The 21,855-nt window shown below is 44.7% G+C and overlaps 1 protein-coding gene across 13 annotated transcripts in view; it reads left to right on the plus strand.

Moving 5' to 3' along the window:
- KIAA1217 (KIAA1217 ortholog) overlaps window positions 1–19,556 on the plus strand; it is a 247,137-nt gene extending 227,581 nt beyond the window's left edge. For 5 of the 13 annotated variants that reach the window (XM_045004426.1, XM_045004427.1, XM_045004430.1 and 2 more), the window contains 6 exons: window positions 4,062–4,216; window positions 4,892–5,038; window positions 11,619–11,738; window positions 14,727–16,415; window positions 16,876–16,998; window positions 17,999–19,556. In XM_045004426.1, coding sequence (XP_044860361.1) covers window positions 4,062–4,216; window positions 4,892–5,038; window positions 11,619–11,738; window positions 14,727–16,415; window positions 16,876–16,998; window positions 17,999–18,490 — 2,726 coding nt within the window. In that variant the 3' untranslated portion in view covers window positions 18,491–19,556. Of the gene's footprint in view, window positions 1–4,061; window positions 4,217–4,891; window positions 5,039–11,618; window positions 11,739–14,538; window positions 14,617–14,726; window positions 16,416–16,875 lie in introns of all 13 variants that reach the window. The other 8 variants (XM_045004433.1, XM_045004434.1, XM_045004437.1 and 5 more) reach the window with 7 other exon arrangements.
- The last annotated feature ends 2,299 nt before the right edge of the window (window positions 19,557–21,855 follow it).

Genomic DNA, 21,855 nt, shown 5'->3' on the forward strand with positions numbered 1-21,855 from the left:
CATGCTTTTTTACACAACGCTGCGTTTGAAGGGGTGGGTGGGGAAGGGGGTAGGGTATTGCATAGGACAGTCACCTTTAGCAGGGTACAGAGACGGGGGCAGGATCAGCAGCAGGTCACACACACAGTGCAGTCAGTAGGCACCCTGGTCGGTATGGGAGGTGGTTTGCAGGTTCTGTGTGTGTGTGGGGGGGTACGTGACTTTGTAGCGGGGGAGGGGGGTTACAGATCTCATGCAACGGTCCCTGTCCTGGACCACAGAGCCACGCAGCAGAGGAATCTGTATCCGTCCTCCCACGCCGCAAGGCCACATAGCCCCCGCACACAGAGTCCCAAAAAGGAGGGATGGCAGGCTCCGTTGAAACAACCAGTCCGGCACTGCGGACCGCTCTGGGAGCAGGAGCCTGTCATTCCTCGAGTTTAGAGGCGGTCTTTACATCACCGCACACCCTACCCAGCACAGTCTGCGTGCCAGTTTCAACCCTTTAACGCAAAGTCATCAATAAAGAAACCTTTGTAAAGTCACAGTGGACCATCTGTTTTATTTTTAAACGTGTGTTGGAAGTGGGGGAAGCGGGGTGGACGGGGTATGTAACTGCAGATGCTAGTCAACAGTCACTTGGTAAAGAAACGGGCAGGTTCAGCTTCTCTGTAAAGAAACTGAACAGTCACAGGTCACGCTGCTCGCTGGTACTTGAAGAGTTCCTTGTCGCTGTGCAAGGCGCCTGCACAGAGCTTCACGAGCCAGGGCATTAGCGGGTAGGCTGGGTCCCCGAGGATCACTATAGGCAGCTGCACATCCCCAAGAGTTATTTTGTGGTCCGGGAAGAAACTACCTTCCTGCAGGCGTCTAAACAGACGAGATTTCCTGAAAACACGCGCGTCATGAACCTTGTCCGGCCACCCGACGTTGATGTTGGTAAAACGTCCCCCATGGTCCACCAGTGCTCGCAGCACCATTGAAAAGTAGCCCGATTTCTCAGCAGCTGATTGTGGAAGAGGTGGACGATAAAGTGCGAGGAGTTGACAACGGCCATAACTGCCGCGGGCTCCGTGCTCGCAGTGCTGTGGCGCCCGCGCTGTCACTGAGCAGAAAAGTGCATGAACAGATTGCCCGCAGGCGCTTTCGGGGAGGGAGGGAGGGCGTGATTGACGGTTCAATGATGACAGTTACCCAAAACCACCCTCGACACATTTTTCCCCCCAGCATGCATTGGGGGGAAATCCCAGAATTCCAATGGGCAGCGGGGAGTGCGGGAACTGTGGGATAGCTTCCCACAGTGCACCGCTTCCAAATTCGACGCTGGCCCCGTTACTGTGGACTCACACAGTCGAATTAGTGTTTTTAGTGTGGATACACAAATTCGACTTCATAAGGTCGATTCCACAAATTCGACTTAAGTTGATTCGAAATAGTCTTGTAGTGTAGACATACCCTAAGTGGCCTAATTTTCAAAAGTGTCTAAATTTGGACATGGGCTTGATTTTGGGCATCTGTTTTTGAAATCTTGGCTCTATGTATTTTTGAGATTCTTATTCAGTATTTCTTTGAAACCATTGTCTCTAATTTTTCCCGTTAGGGTAACCAGATGTCCCGATTTTATAGGGACAGTCCCGATTTTTGGGTCTTTTTCTTATATAGGCTCCTATTACCCCCCATTCCCTGTCCCGATTTTTCACACTTGCTGTCTGGTCACCCTATTTCCAGTGGAGGTATAAAGCTAAATCATCAGTCAGTTCCAATCTTTCATCTGTTGCTATACCTGATGGGAAAGAATTGACACAAAAGGTGCCAAGATTATTAAAATTACTTGTGGTTTTGGGTGCCCAACAGGGGATGCCCTCGAAGTGCCTGATTTTTCACAAACTGCTGCGCCTCTGCCTTCTGAAAATCATGAACTGTTAAAGTGTCTCAAATTAAGCACCCAAAATCACGTCACTCTTAATAACCTTAGCCAAATTGAATTATACTTGTTTGCCCTTAGCCTCCTCTGCACTCTAGCAGCATGACTCAGCGGGCGGGGAAATGCTTGCTGTTTCCTCAAAGGTTTATAACATAAAAATAAAATAACTTTAACAGAGAAAACAGAAGAACACCCAGCCTTGGGTTCTACCTAGTCTTATGCTCTATTACAGCCTCTCCCATGCAAAGAGAGGTGTGGAAGCTGATCTGACATTAACCCCTTGTTCACCAGAGGCCAGGTAGTGCACCTGCACCTGTCACACTTACCACCTCAATTTTTCCTCCTCCTGGTTCCCTGTCTCTTTCCTTTTTATTTGCCAGTTTTGAAAATAGGGAAGGCACTGGTGTGGGTTACACAATAGAAATCAATCTGCTGCCGTTCCCTCCATGCCTCCTATTCTTTCATCATTCTTATTTTCAAGTAACTGCAGGGAAAACGGTGGACGCTCTAGCGCTTAGGATTTGCTGCATTTGTAAGGCTGGCAGATTGGACAAGCCTGTGAAGGAGCTGTGACTTCCACAGGACCTACCACCCATTAGCTGTAAGCGTCTGGGAAGCCAAATTGCTGTGTGTCATGTGTAAGGGATAAGAAAATAACTAATTCCTTTAGCCTGGAATTCAAGAAAAATCTCTTAGTTGTCCTGGAAGAAGCATACACAGAATTCATTACAAGCTTCATAATGGTATGTGCTGATAAGAGAAAAGCTCTAATGTAAAACATATCTGGAGGTTTACTTTTGTTGTAACCCTGTGAGTCAGTGCCAGATAACTAGGGAGGGCCAGGGTGACTTATATAATACAATAGAACATTTCTTTAAGTTTAACCTTTTCTGAAGAACATTTGAGTTAACAAGAGAACAAAGACAAGGCTGTTCACATTAGAAAAATAGGAACTGCCATTGTGGATTTAGACCAACCTCTGTCTAGTCCTGTATCCTGTCTCTGAAAGTGGTCAGTATCAGATGCCTCAGAGGGAGGCACTGAATCTCCATAATTGACAGTTATGCAATATCCTGTCCATGGGGAAAGTTGCTTCTTGACCCCAAGCAGCTAGCAGTCCTGAACAGAAGATTTTTAACTCCCTTGTACATGTCTATCTGATCTATTTATGTAACAGACTTCTATTTTTTTTAAATGAAGCTTGTAAATAACAATAAGAAAAAAAAACCCTGAGTGCATGTTTCTTGCTGCAGTGTGTCCTGCTTGGCTTGTGTGCAAACATCCCCCTGCAAATAGGGATGAATTATGAGGTAGCAGTTTGTAAGGGGTGGTGGTGTCTGGTTGGGGAAACTGCTGTCCTCTTCAGAACACTCAGGAGCCCCTGTCAAAATGCAGGGGTTGCATAGCTGAGCTATTGGATTATGCTTTAATCTGCCATGAGTTGGAAACTCTCTTGGTGGCATAGCATTCACATTAGAGCCAGTACGTTGTAATTTCGGGGCAAATCTGTGTATTACTGAAACTTGTAATTAAAATAAAAAATGAAAGCTTGCATTGCCTGGGAAGAGGGTATAATTGGTGAGCTGGACTTCCCCGGCCCTCAGTGCACTAAGTGAATTGGAGAGGTGGTGCCTACTTGCTCCTGGAGCAGAGTACTCCTTTTATTTTCCTGGGTGCCTTTGCTGTCCAAGCATAACCCAGTGTTTCCTGAGTTGTAACAGTGGCATTTAAATCCCTTTCTAGCACAGTGCAGAAAGCACCCCGCTGATAGAACAGGATTATGCGCTGATTTTTAACTTGCCATGTGCTGGAAGAATAGGAGGAGGCTCACTGGTTTTCAGAGGCAGGCACAAGAGGGGGCAGGGTAATGGCAAAAATACCCCCATAACACACAGCTTGTGCTTGTGAAAGCAGACATGCACTTACAAAATGTGCCAGCTAGAAGTGCACCTAGGTACGTCGGGCAGCCTAACCTGTACACCTCCGGTGAAATCCTGGCCCAGGGCATCACTGTAAGTTTTCATGTGGAGTGACCTGATTTCTCTGTGCAGCAGTTCTTAGCAGCAGGACTTTTTCTCTAATGTGGTGTAGAGGGTACAAAAAACAGAGCCATTCCCCGTTAGCAATGATCATTCTGTGATGCCATGTTACTTTGCAGAAGATGCTCCCAGTGCAGAACAGGAAGCTGACAAGCTGGTGAAGTCACCACCTCCTCCACCTCCACGTCGCAGCTATCTACCAGGATCTGGCCTCTCCACAACGAGATCAGGAGACGTCATCTATGCAATCAAAAAAGAGACCACCATTGTCAAGGTTTGATGATTCAGGCAATAGCTAATTGACTTAGTCAATGGCTGGCACATGAAACGTTCCAAGACTTCAGCTGTTTGTCTAAACCATAGAAAAAATTGAGACAGGGCCATGGCCCAGAGAGGTGACTCATAGGTCACCAGGAAATCCTACTGATCAAAAAGCAGCCAATAGGATTTGTCCAGTCCTGTTCTCATAATTCTTATCCTTCCACTTATCTCTATAACAACGTAAAATGCAAATCACAAGCGGCTTTCATCCAGTGTGTCATAAGAAGATTAAAAATAAAAAGCCCATCTTATGCAGATGGGGAAGATCAGCTCAGAGCGTCAAGAGTTTCCACAGAAACATTTTAAGAGTTTCTTGTTGCTTACTTTACCCACCTGTTACATTTGAAGTGAAATAAAAGAGGAGGGAGGCAGTATGGGGATGCCTCTCCATCTCATACACATTATATCAATAGCATCAGGATTATATTGATCTAGCACCATATTATTTGGTTTTAAATTGATAAAAAAGTGAGCTCCTAAGACATGACATTAAACAAGCAAACAAACAACTCAGCCCCTCCCGAAATCATGCAATAAGGGGACTTGCAGTATTATTGACTTTACTGTGTTTGCTTTGCACTAGCATGGTTTATATATATTGGCTCTCTGTGGTTCTTCACCCTTTCAGGAAGGCAGCGAAGATGCTTGCCAAACAGCACAGTCCAAAGTACCTAAAGAAGATCCAGCCTCATCCCGGGCACCACTGCCTGTCACAGCATCTGCCACAAAGGACGAGGAGGAAGAGGAAGGAGACAGGATAATGGCAGAATTGCAGGTATGCACATTGAGTTGCACATGGATATACTTATATAGTCTCACTCTCTTCTACAGACCTTGCTTCTGTTCTTAGCTAGGATCACAAAGGAAAATGAGCATGGTAGTCTCACCCAAATACCCTTTGTGAATAAATATCTACATAACACAACCACCACACTGTTCTGCCTGGAAAAGCAGGGTTTCTGTGGCTCACTATTCAGGGGTATTGGCACTGCTGTTGGACAAATCCTCCGTGACAGATACACAAATAGGTTTGCTGTGCTGTACATATTCAGTGTGTTCAGCATTGACCCGAGTTTGTCACGCAGGACCCAGGCCTGCATGGTGCCTGGTGCCCTCCGCTCTCATGGAAGTTGGTGGGAGCAGAGGATACTAGGCTTACACGGTTGATTGGGCTCATCACATTAAACCTTGGTCCCCTTTCTATGTGTATATATGTCTAAGTTCTTGGTACATCACAGAATTTAGCTTTCCATAATGGGATGCATCATTCTGGCAGCAGCTTCTGAGAAGAGAGACTCACTCCACGATCTTTCATTTTGCAACAGGCGGAACTGTTTTAGATCACTGACAATGACACTGTATTAAAAAAACAAACATTAAAACTGCAGTCAGTGAGTTTCTAGTGTTTCCGAGCTGCATACTCTATATCAGTGGTCACTAACCTGTCGATTGTGATCGACTGGTCGATCCTAGAGCCTTGGCCAATTGATTGCAATTCTCGGGCTGCTAAAAGTCCAGCGGGGCTCAGAGGTTGCGTGCCTGCCATGGCCCCATGCCGCTCCTGGAAGCGGCTGGCTGCTGGCACGTCTCTGTGGCCCCTGGGGGAAAGGGGAGGCTGAGTGGCTCCAAATGATGCCCCCGCCCCCAGCACTGTCCCGGCAGCTCCCATTGGTTGGGAACCAGCCAATGGGAACTGCAGGGGTGGTGCTTGCAGGCGTGGGCAGTGCACAGAGCTGCCTTACACCCCCCTTTTCCCCAGGAGCCGTGCGCAGAGACGTCCCAGCAGCCAGTCACTTCTGAGAGCCGCCTGTGGTAAGTGCCTCCCAGACAGAGTCTGCACCTCGCACCCCCTCCTGCACCCCAGCCCAGAGCTCCCTCCCAGACCCCGAATCCCCTCCCACACACCAATCCCCTGCACCAAACTCCCTCCCAGAGCCTGCACCTCTCAACCTCTCCTGCACCCCAACACTCTGCACTAGTCTGGAGCCCCCTCCTGCACCCAAACTCCCTCCCAGAGCTTGCACCCTTCACTCCTGCACCGCAACCCCCTGTCCCAGGCTCAGCCAGTGCACACCCTACAGTTGAGAATGTTGCATTGATTTTGACAATCCCTGAAGGATTTTGGAGCAATATACCACAAATGATACTAATAAAAAGTAAAACCCATGAAATGTCCAGTGGATTCTATGAGATTAGGTGCAATGTGACCATCTCCCTCCCAGAGCTTGCAACCCTCACTCCTGCACGCCAACCATCTGCCCCTGGCTCAGCCCGGAGCCCCCTCCCACAGCCCAACCCTCTGCCCCAGCCCGGTGTGAGAGGGGGAGAGCGAGTCACAGAGGGAGGGGGGAAATGGAGAGAGCGGGGCGTGGCTTCGGGGAAGGGGCGAGGGAGATCCTGGGTTGATCTTAAGTTCAAAAAGTGATCTTGTGCGTAAAAAGGTGGGAGACCTCTGCTCTCTATGGTACTGTCTCCATACTAAACATCTTGAGCAAATGGGGGTTTGGATTAGGATTAGGACAGATTGGGGTTATGTAACAATACATAGGCTCTATGGAGCACTATACAGAATTATCTAATCAATCCACTCAGCAGTGGGTATAGCATGTCCTTAAAATGCTTCTAATGCACGAGACAGGCCTGCCAATTGATAGGCAGCTTGGGTGACCCTCACACATCCTTCCTCTCCACACCTCTCAGGCATCAGCCACTGGCATCTTAGATAGCTACGCTGCCGGCAGAGAGCAGGTTTTCCCCTGCAGTGTGTCCTTCTGGCTCCAGGAGCTGCTGCGGCACTGGGTCTACAGGCAGTTAGGTTGCCTCTCCTTCTCTTCCTGTCTCTCTTTAGGCAGCCCAGCTGCCCAATTGCTCTTCCTCTGCTAGGCTGTGAATGGGAGGGTTTAATGGGGACAAGGCTAATATGGGGTTTGGAAGGAGGGTGTGAAGGAAAGTCAGAGTCAGGGTACTGAAGAGGAGGATGTCAGACAATATCTGCTAGGGGTAAACATTTTTAAATCAGGTCCAGATATCTTGCACCCAAGAGTCCTGAGAGTTGGCTGAGGTGATCTCTAGCCCACTGACGTTAATTTGTAATAAATCTTGGGGTCCCGGGGAAATTCCAGAGGCCTGGAAAAATGCTAATGTTGCGCCAATGCTCAGAAAGGGCAAATGGGATGACCCAGTCAGTTAGCATGACACCAATCCTGGGCAAAATAATGGAAAAGCTGATATGGGATTCAATTAAAAGAATTAAAAGATAGGAATACAATTAATGACAATCAATGTGTGTTTTTATGGACAATAGGTCTAGTCAAACCTGATATCATTCTTTGAAGAGATTACATGTTAGATTGATAAAACTGTATACAGTTAGACTTTTTAAAGGCATTTGGTTTATTACTGCACAACATTTGGATTTAAGAAACTGGCACTATAGAGTATCAAGAGAGCACACGTTAAATGGATTAATAAATGCAAAATGAAAACAAAGTTTGAACTCGAAAGTTGCTGTGAAACAGAATTGTTGTCTTCCACACAGCCCTCTAGCTGACAAACTATCTAAAAATATAGTTGTCAATGGGCAGGGGCGGCTCTAGCCATTTCGCCGCCCCAAGCACGGCGGCACGCCGCAGGGGGGGCACTCTGCCGGTCGCCAGTCCCGTGGCTCCGGTGGACCTCCTGCAGATGTGCCTGCGGATGCTCCACCGGAGCCGCGGGACCAGCGGACCCTCTGCAGGCACGCCTGCGGGAGGTCCACCGGAGCCGCCTGCCACCCTCCCGGCGACCGGCAGAGCGCCCCTCGCGGCATGCCGCCCCAAGCACGCGCTTGGCATGCTGGGGCCTGGAGCCGCCCCTGTCAATGGGGTATCATCATCAAGTTGGGGGTGTTTTTACTTGGGTTCTTTAGGGATTCGTACATTTTCATTAATGATCTGGAAGTAAATATAAAATCAGGCTGATAAAATTTGTGGATGACATAAAGGTCGAGTGGCAAATAATGATGAGGCCAAGGCAACCATGCAGTGTGATCTGGATCACTTGATAAAGTGTGTCTGTTCAAACGAAATGTGTTTTAATAGAGATAAAGGCAATGTTTTACATCTAGGAAAGAGGCATGAAGGCCACACCTACAGAATGAGCAACTGTATCTTGGATAGTAGTGACTCTAAAAAGGATTTGGGGGTCCAAGTGGATAAGCAAACGGAACATGAGCTCCCAGTGCAATGTTCTGGCAAAAAGGGCTAATGCAAGCCTTGACTGTATAAAGAGGGGAGTGCTGAATACGGGTAGAGAGGTGGTTCTACCTCTGTAAAAGGCATTGGTGAGGTTTGTACTGGAATAATGCAGTCAGTTTTGGTGTTCATATTTATAAAAGAATGTTGAAAAATTGGAGAGTGCAGAAAAGAGACAAAAAAAAAAGTACTTGATGGCTGGAGTAAATGCCTTAGTGAGAAACTTAAAAGAGCTCAATCTGTTTAGTTTATTGGAGAGATGACTGAGAGGTGATACGATTACAGTGTATAAGTACCTGCATGGGGAGAAAATACGGAGTCCTAAAGATCCAGGCCTCTGAAGAAGTGGGTTTTGTACTCACGAAAGCTTATGCCCAAATGAATTTGTTAGTCTTTAAGGTGCCACTGGACTCCTCGTTGTTTTTGAGTCTTAAAGAGCTCTTTAATCTAGCAGAGAAAAGCATAACTGGAAGCTGAAGCCAGACCAAAGCAAATTAGGTACAAATTTTGGCAGAGAGGGTGATTAACCATTGGAACAAATTCACAAGGGAAGTGGTGGATTCTCCCTCTATTGATGTCTTTCTGGAAGATATGCTTTAGCAAAACATGTTATTGGGCTGCATGAAGGGCTAATTGGATGGCATTGAATGGCCTGTGATATACAGGTCAGAATAGATCATCTAATGGTCCCTTGTGGCCTTAAACGCTATGAATCTAAGTAAAAAGAGGGATCTATAAAGAGAACTTTGTTTAAAAAAGAATACTGGGAGAGTCTGCTACAGTTCTCCACTATGAGTTTCCTGTGCTTATTTATAATTTGGAAAGGGAGTAACAAGAGAGCGACTGAGAGGGGAAGGATGTTATATTTGGAGGAAGTGCCTGACTGTATCCCGTAATTTAGTGCTATAAATTGCATGATAGTGAGATAAATTAATTATATAGTTACCACAATACTTGCCACCCCAATATCACTTCCTTACCTGCAATGGTGTAATTAATTCTCATTGCCACTCCCTCCCTGGCATGCACCTTTTCTCCACAGCACTGCTGGTTTACCTTACTGATAACGCAGCGTGCAAGTGCATGTCAGCAGCACTCCCAATGTGCTACACCAGGACTTGCTGTCGGCATTGTGCACCTGTACATTGTACAGCTACCGGCACTAATGGCCTTTAGCCCCTCCTCTTGAACTAGGAGCTAGTGGGAGAGCTGGGCTGTACCCCCCCCCCCCAAGGAATTAGAGAGAAGCCAGCTCTGCTCAGTAAGGTCTTGAGAGCCCACACTCTATGGTGCAGTATGAGAGCCCACACTCTGTGGTGCAGAAGGAGGAGGACTTAGCAGCAGACCCATTCTCCTACGACTTGACTTATACCAGCGCATTGCTGCAGGAGGAAAATATAGGGTCCATAGGCCTTGAAGAACGTGAACTCCTTAGACCTCACCACCTTGGAGTATAGTTGCTATAGTGTGGCTGATAGCAGCCTGAAGAACCCACAGCCTAGGGAAGGCCAGGGCCTGGAGAGCTGGAGGAGAGCTGGGGGCAGGGAAGGAGAGAGAAACACATTTTGGGGCACTGAGAACAGTGACAGGATCCAGAGAGCGCAAGCGCGTGATTGGTGGGGACCACAGCAGACTAGAAAGATGATGGTAGTTCAGGAGGGAAAGAAACCTGGGATCTGAGGTAACAGAGAGAGAGAATAGCAACAAGAAGTTTACGCCAAGACCTGCATGAGGGCAGTATCACTGTCATATGTACATACCAAACATGTACGCCAGAGATGCTGTCCCCTGTGTTACCATGTGCAATGCAGCCCTGCGTGGCATTTCCATGCCGCTCCCCCAACTTGAACTTGTGTTCAGTTGCACTTCACTGTACTTACTATTCATTAGCATAGGCTTTTCTGTGCCTCAGCTCACAGTGGGGTCCCGTGGCTGTGTGAATCATCAGGCTTCTTGTTGCCTATCTTAAAATCCCAAAGGTTCTCAGAGGTTCCATGTGTGCAGATAGAACACACATGGGGCCAGGTTTAAGAGTTTTGTGGCAGTGGAAATGCCGTTAGTTAGGCCCTGTATTGGGTCCTGACGGAATGAGTGGAAAATGAGAACTCTGGGGTGTGTATGTGGAATTTTATTCTTCCTTTCTAGTTCTCTGAATGCCCAAACCCTACCCACATGCCACCATTTCCTTACACGTGTTACAACTGAGCCTGTCAGCAGCTTAGCTGATAAAATGCATTTCTGAGGGTAGAATTTGGGGGCTGGCCAGGGGCTGACAAAACAGCACTACTCACCTCTTGGAAATGGAGCTTATTACCCATACATGAAAAGTGTTTCGGGCAGTAAGGGGGAGTCAGACACTTAGGGTGTCTTTCTAGTGCTTATTATGCTAGCAGGGCTTGCCCTAGTGCTAGAAAAATAGCTGTATAGACAGCATGACTTGGGCTCTCAAGATCACTCCCCTTTCCCTCCCCTCCAGGCTTCAGCGCCCAAGCCACAACATCAACAGAGCTAGCATGAGCTCTGAGAGCACGGGGTCTGTGGACCCAGGATGAAAGGCCTGTTCCCTGATGCAGTGCAGCCATGTCCTTAAGGAGCTTTCTCTTGCATTGGGCCTCTTTAGCTGAAAGCTTAGTTTTATGTCAGATGCTGCAAGTTTAGGCATACAAGTTAAAGACAGAGATGCTGAGAAATGAAGTCATTTCATTAAGGACAGTCTTGTGGTTATGACATGGGTGCGGGAGCTGGGTTTTTTTGTCCCCAGATCTACCAGGGTCTTCCCGTTTAACCTCAGGCAACTCCTTTCACCGCTGTGTGCCACAGAGTGTAAAGTGGGACTCAGCAGACTGTCTAACAAATTCATTATTTGTAATGCAGTTTGAGCTTGCCAGCCCTGAGGTGCTACCTGATCTGAAAATAGCATTTCACTCAGACATTCAGGGCAGTAGTGGGAATAAATTAAACCTTGTTTTTTGTTTTGCTGATACTAATTTTGTAAAGCATGAGATTTAGAGTGACAGTTTTCAATGTTCAAACAAATACCCTCTTTAAAGCAGAACTCCTTTGCGGGTGTCTGTCAAAAGCCAGCTGGGTGTCCTGCTAACTTGCAGTATTTTCATTCCTTAGGCTTTTCAGAAGTGCTCTTTTATGGATGTAAATTCAAACAGTCATGCTGACCAGTCCAGAAATGACACACATGTTAAAGACACAAGGCCTGGCGCTCTAATACACCACAAGGACAAGAAGGTAACAAGTGGCACTCACAAACATGCCACCCCCTTCGCATAACCTTCTTTCCTTGCTTCAAGACTAATTTTGTGTCATGTGTGTCCTTTCCTTGTTAATCCCGTCCAAGTGGCTTATTTGCTTTTACCCCCGAGGCTGGCAGACAGGAGTTATATTTGTGCATGTGCCCAAGTTGGGGGGGGGGGGGGATCAGCTCATCGTTAATATTTACATAAGATTTCTGGTTGAGGCGAGCTTGACAGACTCATTTTATAATACACCACCACTCCTCAGTGGAGTGGCGAGGCCTAAGGATTAAAACCCACATCTCAGGTAGCAGCTTAGAGCATTTTCACTAAGTCAGTGTGCCAGTGACAGGAACCAGTCACCTGCGTTTCAAAGGTGCTGAGTACCTGTACGTGTCATTTAAATATCAGTGGAAGCTAGAGGTGAGCACCTCTGAAAACCGGGCTATGAAGGCCTAGTTTTGCCTTCAGCACTGTTTCTCTCTTTGGTCCCAACTCATGAACCTGCAGCAGCAGCAGATAGTGTAGTACAAATTTTACATCACATGACAAGTGTAGTGAGATTTGTAATATCTTGAAACAACATTGAAGCTCAAGGGGAGCCTTTCAACCTGGTCTTTGGCTTTCTCCATTGCATGGATAAATCCTGAGGTTGAGCGTGACAGAAGATTTGGGCAGGGGGAGGGAAGGGGTTATAGCCAAATATTCTTTGGGAGAAATTTTGTCAGATTTCTTTGACAGTGCAACTTCAGTGTTGAAAAGGCCAGATGCTTGTACTGTCACCCAGCAGCCTGAGTCTGCACTATACTTTAGAAAATGTGCAATAGCTGAGTGCTAACATTTTTTTCCAAAGAACTGACTCAAAAATACTATTCAATGTTGTAATAATGTTGACACAACCACAAACTCCCAGCAATTAAAGTTAATTGAGCTTACATCTTGCATGACATTCACGGGCACCTTTCAATCCAATGGAGCCTAACAAACTTAACCAACTGGTATACAGACTATACAAGTATCACTTCATTTCCCCCATGAGTGCAGCCATTTCTGGGGTGAAGTGCATGGCGGTTTGGTATAGTGTCTCTAGGCATTGTTAAAGTTTGGGACAGGCAGTGTAAAATGGAAAAACCTGAAAATGCAGGGGAATGGGGGATAGGTAGGATGTAATCACTTGATGTGGAATGCAGCCAGAGTCCCAGGTGTAACCTCCCCACTCTTACAAAAAGTGCCATTAAATATATTGAGCCATTTATTGTAATGGGAGCTGAAGGCCCTCAGCAACTTGCAGGTCTGGGCCCTTAAGAAACAAGTAAGAGCTGACATGTTATTTCTGACACACAAACCATTATATGAAGTGTGGCTGGAGTGTCACACTGAACTTTAATTCCTCTCTGGCTTTGATTGTTTTGCATGATAATTCCTCCTTGTTCAAACCATTCAGTAGTTTGTGTCCTCCATGCATAATCTCTGTTAGTGCTAACAAACTGTGAGCATGTTGAGTACAGATTTTAAACTATGAACCTAGCCCAGACTTTCTTCTTTCTGAGCTTTATCTATAATACTGAGAAGCATGCATTGAGACAGTCTGCACTTGGAGTCCATTAAATTACTTCACTTAAGTTACTGTACCTTTATTCTAATGCATCCTCTGTATTGGAGACTGAATTTCATGACTGATAGTTTGCAGCTTGGATCGAGCAGTTGTTGCTGGTATAAATATATTTTTCTTTTGATGTATTTGAACCATTTTTTCCATTCACACTTTTGTTCTGTCAATACTTTTACTAGAAATCTGATTGTAAAATGGTTATTTTACATCAGTTATAAGCAAGGTGCCTCTTCACCCCCAATACCCACAGCAAAAACCATAAGTAACAACAAAGCAATAATGAAGGGCAAGCCTTCTCACAGGGATTTGTCACTCTGCTGCAATAGAATATATCTGCTCTTTAAAACAAACAAAAAAAGCTTCGTTGCCCTGCTGCTTACTGCTCTGAAGTATTGCCTGCAAGGTTTCTCACTTCAGAGCCTCCCTGGGAATGTGTCTGTATAAACTGGATGAAATCATCATGTGCCTATAGGACTTGTTTCTTTAAAGAAATAGGTTTAATTTTATTTTCTGGGTTTTTCAGGGTGTTAAATGTCACTTATTTAGTGCTTCACTTAAACACCATTTTTATCTGCAGTAGAATGACTTTGGTATGGTCAGACAGCAATTACATTAACACAGAACATCACCTCTTAGACAGGAGGAATATTAGAGGCAGTTAGAAAACAGCTGTTTACATTTCAAAGCTCACTTTCACGGTGAGCTAGACTGTACCATGGTGACACTGAGAAGGGAGCAGCAACATGTCCATGGTAATTTTTCACTAAGTACGGTAATTTTTTCAAGTGTCCATCATGCAACATGGTGGTGCCAACCCCTGGAAGGGAGGTGTAACTGAGACAGTCCCGGTGAGCCTTCAGGCTGCACGGACTGTCAATATTCGCAGTTACAAATCAGTCCCTTTGGTGTGGTAGTCAGCCTCCCTCACTTATGCTTTGATTTGTTCCTGACAGATCTTAGTCAAATACTGTATCTAGTTCAAGCTTCAGTCTTACGCAAACTAAGGAATTTTTGAAATCTGGTGTCTAAACAGGTCAAGGTAAAACAATGTTAGAGATAAGATAACTTAGACTTTTGCACAACACATTCTGGAGCCCTTATAAAAAGGACAGTCTTTGGTTAGAGTACATGTTGGGCACATGCATAGTTTTGTGCAGTGTTATGTTGTACACTGTCCTACCAGAATTTGGAATTTTCCCATGAAGAGGTACAGAAATCAGAAGACTATTATAGACATGGCTGTGCAGCAATGGACAGAGCAGTGAATTCACAAGGTCTTCACTTCCTCTGAGGATATGGTGATTAATTGGAGAAAAAAATCTTTGCAAGTAACAACTCTGATTAACTAAGTCATCCAACTTTCCCCCTTAGGTATATGGGGATACAACAGGATCTCCAAAAGATAGTGACCACCCTAAGGAGAAGAGGGATGGGAAAACTGAAGACGAGAGGAGTTCTGATGCTTCCAGCATATCTGAAAATAAAATTGGCTTTTCAATGAATGAGAATTCTGTATTCACTAAAGATTTGTTTGTAGGGAATAAAGACTATTCCAACAAGAACCCCCATAATATCAGCACAAACTTCTCTAGTGTAAGCTTGCCAGAAAATGACAGAAGAAAAGGGGGTCAAGATGTCTTAGGAGTGCATTATCCAGCTATTGAAACTGGAAAACAAAAGCTGAACTATGGAATATTGAGACACACTGATTATGACATGCCTCAGAACCAACCACTAGAGTGTGCAGGCAAATATGTCCCAATCAGCAACGTTTCACCTCTTGTCAGGCAAACAGAGTTGCAAACTCAGGAGGCTTCCAGATCACCACAGGAGCAAGAAATGCCTGTAATTGACTACAGTCAGGTTGTGCTAAGGCCTAAAGTATCTAAAAATACCAATGTAAACTATATTGAAGAGAGAGAGTCTCCAGCTAGCTCTCCAGTTGAAGAAAACCCACCAACAGACAACATTGCTTTTATGATTACCAAGACAACTGTCCAGGTTCTGTCGACTGGAGAAGTTCATGATATAGTAAGCAGGAAGGGAGGAGATGTACAAACAGTTAATATAGATGCCAAAAAGGACAAGACATGCCAACAAGGTGTAGTAGAGAGTACAGAGAATGAAGAACCAGTAGTTTGTCTGGACAAAAAACCAGTCATCATCATCTTTGAAGAACCAATGGATATTAGATCGGCTTATAAAAGACTTTCAACCATATTTGAAGAATGTGATGAGGAGTTAGAGAAAATGATGACAGAGGAGAAGATAGAGGAGGAGGATGAAGAAAATGAAATATCTGAAATCCCTGTGATAGAGAATGAAGTACTGCAGACAATTAATAATGGAAGGGCTGCTACAGATTATTTAGCAAATCATGGGCTTGAGCAACAATATGAATTTAAACTTCAGTCTAATTCTGACTCTACAGAAACAAAAACTCCTGAGGAACAAGAAATAGCAAAGACCGGTTTTAACAAATTTAGTCAAATTTATGGTCTAAATTCAGAAGTGAAACTGGACTCTCCTGATCAGTTTGGAAGCAGGCAGGATGCTAAGAAAAAATTTAAATTTAAGTTCCCTAAAAAGCAGCTGGCTGCTCTGACTCAAGCAATACGTACAGGGACCAAAACTGGGAAGAAGACCTTACAGGTGGTGGTTTATGAAGAGGAGGAGGAAGAAGATGGGACTCTAAAGCAACACAAGGAGGCCAAAAGATTTGAAATCACAGGGTCTCAGCCTGAGGATGTTACCAAAGATAGTTCTGGGAAGGAAGATCCCATTCCTGAGACATCAACACAGAGCTCTAGAACCGATGAAATTCGAAAGAATACGTACAGGACTCTGGACAGCCTTGAGCAGACCATTAAACAGCTAGAGAACACCATCAGTGAGATGAGTCCAAGATCTGTCCCTGAACCTGCATGTGGCTCTGTAAGAAGCAGTGCCCCCTATTCTTCCCATATAACACAAGAGGCTGCACCCAGAGAACTTGTAGTATTGGACGAGAGCCATGCTGGTGCAGAATCCCCTTCGTCAATCCTATCAGCTTCACGTAAGGTACCTTAGTAGGAGAAATCAAACTCCAGCTGCTTTCTAAAATCTGCAATAATCACCATTAAGCAAGAGGTGTCTTGTGATTTGTTTGCTTCTTTTCAGGTGGCTTGTTTGGTCTCCCCACTAGGTGTCTAACAGCTAATAGATTGTTTTACCTCTGCTGCTGTTTGGTGACGGGCAATGCAGGGAAGCTGGGTCAATAATCTCCTGTGTGAAATGAGAAATGACACTGACATTAAATCCAGTTTGATCAGTAGTTGAGCAGATTCCTCCATTTGATTCTTAGAATTAACAAGAGTGGTGTGGCTCATGACGTGAATCTCTGATGTTTCCCCTGCATGTAGTACTTTGGCTTCTCTCACAAAGCTTCTTTGCGCATGGTGTGTGATTCCTCTTTTTAAATGCACTCATATTTACCATTGATTTCCTTGTCTCCCCTGTGTCTCTACAATCCTTTCAACAGGGCTCAAGCACCACTTCACAGACCAGCAGGATGCCAATACCCATGGCTACAAAAAGTAGACAAGGAAGCCTGGATAAAGCAGGCAGACAGCACAAGCTGCAGGATCCACGCCAATACAGACAGGTAGTTTTACCCTAAACCAAATCTTTGGATGGACATTTAAAGCTGTTTTAAAAAAATGTAAGTCAAGTCACTGACGTAGATTCTACCAAATAATGGATTTCTTCTTTCAAATGAGATCTAACTAGACATCCTCGATCTTGGGGGCATGAAAATCTCTTTATGATCCCTATTACACTTTCACCATACTTTGCATGCCTGCAATAAAACATCTGCTATTTACGCCAAACCTGTTTACTTCCCTTTGGTAAATGTGATTCATCAGGACAGCTGGGAAATCCTCTGTTCAAAGTGTTTTAAAGGAAGCGCGGATACTAACCCGTGTGTTTAATGCAGCGGTTCTCTAACTTCATTGTGCCGCGACCCCCTTCTGACAACAAAAATTACTGCACGACCCCAGGAGTGGGGACCGAAATCTGAGCTTGTCGCCCCGGGTTGGGGGGCCCCAAGCCCCACGTGGGGCTGAGGGGTAGGAGGGAGAAGGGGCAACGCCCAAGGGCTTCAGCCCCAGGTAGGGGGCATGGAACCCAAGCCCTGCTGCCCAGAGCTGAAGCCCTTGGGCGGTGGGGCTCAGGCTTCAGCTTCGGCCCTGGGCCCCAGCAAGTCTAACACCAGTCCTGGCGAGCCCATAAAACAGGGCTGTGACCCACTGTGCGGTCCCAACCCAGTTTGAGAACCTCTGGTTTAATGGATTGCATTAGATGCACATTAACGCTCCATCCAAATGTCTCCATTCTCACATTAACAATCCTGAAGCATGACCAGTGTAGTAAATAGTCTGTAGGTTGATGAGACTTCTCACACAAGCTTTGTTCTCTCTCTTCGCACTCTATGCATTCTTTGTTGTGCACTTTGGGGATACTACCAGGTCCAGTCCACAGCTGCAAGACTTAGCTCAGGCCTTGAACTGTTAATTCTTATTTTCTGTAGGGCTGTTTTCCCAGGCCGTTTACTTATGTTACTAGCTTTCTGACAAACTGTCTCCTGCCATCTTTATTTACAGGCTAATGGAAGTGCTAAGAAAGCTGGTGGGGACTATAAGGCTACTTCCCCTACCCTACCTGCTTCTAAGATCCCTTCTTTTTCTCCCACCTCTGGGAAAAGCAGCTCTGTGCCTGCTTCTAGTGGTGACAGCTCTAACCCTCTCAATCCACCTACTAAAACGTCCATTCCTTCCTTTAGCCTTCTGAGTCCTCAAACAGGTCGCACTGCTCACTCTACCTCCCTAATTCCTTCGGTCTCTAACGGCTCCTTAAAGTTTCAGAACCCCACTTACACAGGTAAAGGTCACCATCTTTCATTCTCACTACAGACTCAAAATGGCCGGCCATCCCCCCCTTCCTCCTCCTCTTCCCCCCCTTTGTCTACCTCTCCCACTTCACTGACCCAAGGCCTGAAGAGCATCAGGACAATCCATACACCTAGCTTCACCAGCTACAAGTCACAGAATGGAAACGCCAGCAAACTCACCTCCTCAGCCAAGGAGACCGCATAAAGTCTAAACGCTAGTGCGCGCAACTTCACCACGGCTTCTGTTTATTATCAATGAATCCGCAACTAATATTTTAGCAAGAGAATGTATCATTTTGTTTTATTGTTTGAAACTTAATATTAAACATGTGCTAAGTACTGGATTAATACCATAGACTAGAGTGAAGCTGTTTTGTAAAACTTTGTTGCTGTTAATGATAATAGAGCATTTTCTTTCTATATCTAGCACCTGTTACAAAAAGTGCAGAAGGTGTGTGAGTGAACCCGTGTGTGTGTGCACAGAAATGTATAGAGCATGGAAAAAACAATGTATGGTTCCAGAAATTTTAGTAAGTTGTTTTGTATAAAGCTATTTTCATTATGGGAACTACAAGTGAACAGAGATATACTAAAGTGTGATTATACACAAATGTAAAACTGAAACAAAATGTTTTTCTTTTCTTTTAGTGTTATTTAGCTTTGTTACAGATTTCTATTTTTGTCAACAAAACATCATGGTTCCTTTCAATATCTTTTTGCCAAAACATTTTGATACTATTATAATGTACATTTGAAAGTGTTATGCTGGACAGTAAACCTCTACACCAGAAACAGAGTAAGACTGGTATTAATGTGTATGAGGTAACTTAACATATTGCACTGCCATTCAAATTATATTTAATAATTTGCCTATCCAAAAAAAAATAAATTTTGTTTTTACATAGGTATTTGCTCATTACTTTTATTCTTAGCTAAATCCACCATTATTCTTTTGTTTTATTGAGACCTGGTAACATGTATTGCAGTGTGGATTTTAAGATGTACACTTCTGTACTGTTATGTATACTGGCAACCTTTTGTACATATCTATAAATATATATATATAAATAAATACTGTATGTGGCTGGGCACATAGAGTAGTTTTACTACACAAATTAATTTTTATGCATGCTTTAAAGATTATATATAGGGAGAGGTGAATATTGAGCAAATGGAAAGGAGCAAAAAGTTTGCATAGCTCGCGTTTTTGTAAATAAATTGTTTAACACCATAATGTAATATACAGAACTATGCTAAGCAAAGAACTTTACAAAAATAAAGGGCTGCATGCTGTGTTTGTATTTTGTCACTAATAACTTTTACAATGGTTCCAACTCAAATGGTAGTTCAAAAACTTTACTTTTAATGTAAACAGTCTGACATAATGAGTAAAATTGTATTTCTTTGAGAGTTGGACTCGTACCTTCTAATGCCATTGAAGAATTATCTGGCCAAACAGCGAAAGAGGAAACCACCCTTCTCTAATTAAAAAGGACTGCCTCCTTCTCTTTCCATTTGGTTTCTTATGTCTATTACTCTTTAACAGAAAAAAAGAAAAAAACCCCCACCAAGTTGCTGTTACTCGAGGCTGAAAGCTGGAGGCCTTGATCCCTTACACACAGATAGTTTCATGGAGTCCCTGGCAGCAGTAATATTGTCAGTGGAAGCCTTCTGTCCAAGACTTCAGCAATCACACCAGTATCTATGCAAATACAGTAACAAATGCAAATACCTGAACCAACACTGTGTCAAGTAGAGCTGCTCTGGATTAGAACTGAGACAGCAGCAAGGCTTGTCAACATGATGGTTCGTCAGCGCTGCCTTTGCAGAAACACCCACTGCCTTGTGTAAGGTTACTTTGCAGGCAAGGACATAAGCAGCTTCCATCCTCTCCCCTCATTTTTTTTGCTAATTTGTCTCCTTTGTTTAAGACAATAGTATTACTCAATTGATACTTCCCTCCCAGCAGACCTGTGGTTCTCCCTGTTTTCTTCTCTATGCACTTGAGGAACTAACATGAAGTGGATTTATTCTTTGTATGCAGCCTTAGAAACGTCTTCTCCATACTAAAGACAATAAAAGGGTGGATAGCGACTTTGTGCTAAGACTGCTGCTATAAGATTTTACTCTGTTGCTTGCAAACAGTGCTCTTGATATCAAAGCATTTCCACTGAACTTCCCATTCCCCAAATTATGGCCTAATTTTCTGGTCTTAATATAAACTAATTTACTGAATGTTACATTTGTTTCTGGCTGTCAGTGAGAGCAGGAAGAGATCAGGGCTGGGTGGGAGTTAGGTAAATGACTCTGCTCTAGTTTAAAACATCTCCATGTATAAACAAGTTACATGATCTTCATTAATGTACTGGTCAGGCTTTTGGTAAAGACACTTAGATGACAGAAAATAATATCAAACCCTTTTCATAACACCAATGAATCCATGTTCCCAGCAGTGACACTCCATTTGCTTAGTAAGAGCCCGTTAGTAAGATTCCCACCTGTAGTCTGAGGCTTGACAATTTGTTGCTAGCGTGAGTGCACAAAACAGAATTTATCCAAACAGAGCTTGGTTGTTTTACAAAACATGTCAACCCCTCTCCCCCCATATTTGGTAAATGATTGATTGTGCAAACTAAGACAAGAGCTAGTTAATTGGGTTTTAGACATGGCTATTTTCCCTCAAGTGTCAGATTATCTCAGTGGTCCCCAACCTTTTTGTCTGGCGGGTGCCAGACAACTGACCATGGCGGCAGTCGAGCATCCACCGAAATGCTGCTGAATTTTGGCAGCGATGCTTCTTAATGACGTTGCTTGTCAGCAGCAAGTGGCATCATGCAGAAGCGTTGCCGCCGAATTTTGGCGGATGCTCAACTGCCGGCCAGGATGCGGGTGGATTTAGATGCCCCCGTGGGCATCGCGGATCCCTGGACTATATACTAAATCTAAAATTGAGCCCATCCTAATCTTGCCTCTACTAACACCTATGGCTGTGCCCTCCTTATGTAGTCCTGCATAAAAGTACATTTGTGTCACATTCCTCCATTTTGCAGTACTGTCATCCATTGCCACTGGTGCCTCATCTCGCCTGCTGGGTTTTGAGGTGCCACTGCAGCTAAGCTCCATGCTTTGTAGGTCCCTGCATTAACCCCCCCCCACCCCCCTCCTTGCTAAATTTGAGCCAGAGGCAGCAGCACAAGCATAGGTGATGGCTACAATACTAGCCTTAGCACCCACTTGTGTATCCTTGGCCCAGTGCCCAGCACTGCCCCTACCACTGTGTGGTGCAGGGGAAAAATGAGTGATGTTGCTAAAGGCTACCTAGTCACCTCTCCATAGAGTGACCAGATAGTCCATTTTTAACAGGACATACCTCATTTTTGGGACTTTTCCTTATATAGGCATCTATTATTCCCTCCCCTCCCCCCCAATGTTTTTCACAGTTGTGATCTGGTCACCCGGCCTCTCCACTCAGTTGTCCATAGGGTTACGGTAGTGTAAGTCATAGGAGCCTCTCAGCCAATATGTCAGTATAGCTGCTCTCCACATGCTGAGCATTGAAAATAAAGGCTG

This window comes from Mauremys mutica, chromosome 2, assembly GCF_020497125.1.
Source record: "Mauremys mutica isolate MM-2020 ecotype Southern chromosome 2, ASM2049712v1, whole genome shotgun sequence".
Taxonomy (NCBI): domain Eukaryota; kingdom Metazoa; phylum Chordata; order Testudines; family Geoemydidae; genus Mauremys; species Mauremys mutica.